Source organism: Eimeria tenella, genomic scaffold, assembly GCF_000499545.2.
Source record: "Eimeria tenella Houghton genomic scaffold, Eth_scaff1383, whole genome shotgun sequence".
In the NCBI taxonomy this organism is placed as follows: domain Eukaryota; phylum Apicomplexa; class Conoidasida; order Eucoccidiorida; family Eimeriidae; genus Eimeria; species Eimeria tenella.
Window position 1 is genome coordinate 1 of NW_013543848.1, and position 2,587 is coordinate 2,587.

General features: G+C 42.3%; 2 protein-coding genes across 2 annotated transcripts; both read right to left on the reverse strand.

The window, feature by feature from the left end:
* Positions 1-105: 105 nt before the first annotated feature.
* On the reverse strand, positions 106-870 carry ETH_00005545 (uncharacterized protein; the record flags this gene model as incomplete). Its single annotated transcript, XM_013379071.1, has 2 exons — positions 106-216; positions 517-870. The coding sequence occupies 2 exons, from the start codon at positions 868-870 to the stop codon at positions 106-108; spliced, it is 465 nt and encodes a 154-aa protein (XP_013234525.1).
* Positions 871-1,111: 241 nt separating this feature from the next.
* Positions 1,112-1,369, reverse strand: ETH_00005550 (uncharacterized protein; the record flags this gene model as incomplete). The annotated part of the gene is made up of 1 exon (XM_013379072.1): positions 1,112-1,369. A coding segment is annotated over one exon (258 nt), but the record flags the coding sequence as incomplete, so codon positions are not given.
* Between the last annotated feature and the right edge of the window lie 1,218 nt (positions 1,370-2,587).

Sequence of the window (2,587 nt, forward strand, 5' to 3'; positions counted from 1 at the left end):
CCCCCCTCCCCCCACCAAGGCCGGCAAATTAAAGCCAATTAAACAAATTTATTTATTTATTTATTTATTTATTTATTTATTTATTTATTATTATTTTTTTTATTCTTATTTACCTATTGCCAGGTACAGCAGCAGCCGCGGCTGCGCTATCTCCACGAGGCGGTCTATGTACAGAAAAATGGCCTGGTGCATTTCCGACTCCGAGGGGGGACTGGACTGCAGCAAATAAATAAAAAAAATAAAAATAAAAAATAAATAAATAAATAAATAAATAAATAATAAATGATAATAATAATATTAAATAAATAATAATAATTAATTGAATTAAACCAAACGAATTAAATCGCTGTAACTTACGTTTTTATTTTATTTGTTATGCAGGAGAGGAAAAGAATAAACAGTGGAAATAAATAAATAAATAAATAAATAAATAATAAATAACTAAACAAATAAATAGAAAAATAATAATAAATAAATAAATAAATAATAATTAATTAATTAATTAATTAAATTCACCCCGTCCTCAGAGTGGCAGCAAGGATGAATGATGCCGTTCATGTCCAGGTAGAGACAGTCGCAGTCCACTTGCTGCTGCTGCTGCTGCTCTTGCTGCTGCTGCTGCTGCTGCTGCTGCTCTTGCTGTTGCTGCTGCTGGTCTGCTGGCTGCTGGGTCTGCTGCGTCGGGTCATCCTCGGGGGGCTGGCCGCTGCTTTCCGCCTCCCGCTGCTGCTGCTGCTGCGCTGCTGCTGATTCTGTCGCTGCTGCGCTGCTGCTGCTGCTGCTGCTGTGCTGCTGCTGCTGGTCAAGAACGTCTACGACCACCCGCGGGAAGCGGCAAGAGAGCCACCGGTAGAAAGTGGGGACTCCCATTTTCTTTTTATTTTTAAATTAATGTTTTGTCTCTTTTGTCTTTTGAAGCAGCAGCAACTCTTTTGCTGCTGCTGCTGCTGTGTCTCCTTGATGCTCCTTCTGTCTCCTCCAGGCCTCACGGAGCCCAGGCTAGCAGCAGCGATACTTCTTGCTGCAGAGACACATGCGTCCTGCTGCTGCTGCTGCTGGGAGTGCTGCTGCTGCTGCTGCGGCCGCTGGTGTGGTGGGGGTGCTGCTGCTGCTAGCTCTGTTGCTGCTGCCGGGGATTCAGCTCCAGCTGCAGCGGGCGTTTCTGCTGCTGCTGCTGCTGCAGACGCGGTCTCTGCTGCTGCTGCTGCTGCTGCTGCTGCTTCTGCTGCTGCTGCTGTTGCTGCTGCGGCTGCGGCAGTTGCTGCTGCTGCTGTTGCTGCCTTCGGGCAGCAGCGCAGTCTTCCTCGTCTTCGGCCGGCAGCAGTGCGCCTGCCGCTCCCCCAGCAGAGGCCAAGCCAAACCGTAAACCCTAAACCCTAAACCCTAAACCCTAAACCCTAAACCCTAAGCCCTAGATCCGGCGTATGTGCGGTGTCTGCAGCTGCTGCTGCTGCATCCTCTAAGACGGGGACTTCGCTGCTGCAGAAAAATGAAAGAAAATGCCTTTTATTACTTAGAAATGCCAACTGACAAAGAGAATAACAAGTTGCTGCTGCTGCTGCTGCTGCTGCGCGCATGCAGCCCCGCGCGGCCCCACATCCCTGGGGTGTCTGTACACCTAAGGCCTTCGTTTCTGGAAATTAAATTGCTTTATTTTTTGTTGTTCTTTATTCTTTATTTAATTAAATTAAATTTAAATTAAAAAAGATAAAAAGTAATTAAAAATAGAAGAAGAAGCCCGCGGGCTGGCAGCAGCAGAAGCAGCAGCCAAGAAAACGGAACTTTTCTTTTTCTCTTTTTTTGAATTTTTGAAGTATCTTTTAATCCATTTAATTCAATTAATTCTGAATTAATTTGATTAATTTGATTAATTTAATTAATTGATCTAATTAAATTAAATCAAATTAAAATTAATTCAATTAATCAAATTAATCCATTTAACAATTTTCTAGAGAAGTTCTCGAGACACTCAGACCAAATTTGTATTCCCAACTTCAAATTACTAACCCAGGAAAAAGGCTGCACAGGCTGGGACTTTTGGCTGAGGGTTTAGGGTTTAGGGTTTGGGGTTAGCGTCTAGGGTTTACGCTTAGGGCTTCGGGTTTACGGTTTACCGTTAGCGTTTAGGGTTTAGAGTGTAAAATTTAGGGTTTAGAGTTTTGAACTTAGGATTCAAAGTCTAGGGTACATAGTCTAGAATTGAGGGTTTAGGGTTTAGGGTTTGAGGCTGGCTGCTTGAAGTTCCTTTCACAAGGTCCATTGGCGACAGTCCCAACCCTCCAATCGTTTCTTTCCGCCCTTTTAGGGTTTAGGGTTTAGGGTTTGCTGCTCCTTGTATCTTTCTTTTGTCCCCTTTTATTTCCTTTTTTCTTTTCCTTTTCCTTTCTTTTTGTTTCTCCACTTGGAGGCCTTCCCCCTCTGTTGTTTTTAATTTTAATTTTAATTTTGATTTTATTTTTATTCTTTTATTTTTATTTTTTTTATTTTTCCAACTTTCTGCTTTTTTGCCTATTTGTGTGGCCAGGTTTGCTGCTGCTTTTTTATCTCCATATCTCAAATTCTTTTTCTATTTTTGTTTTTTGTCTTT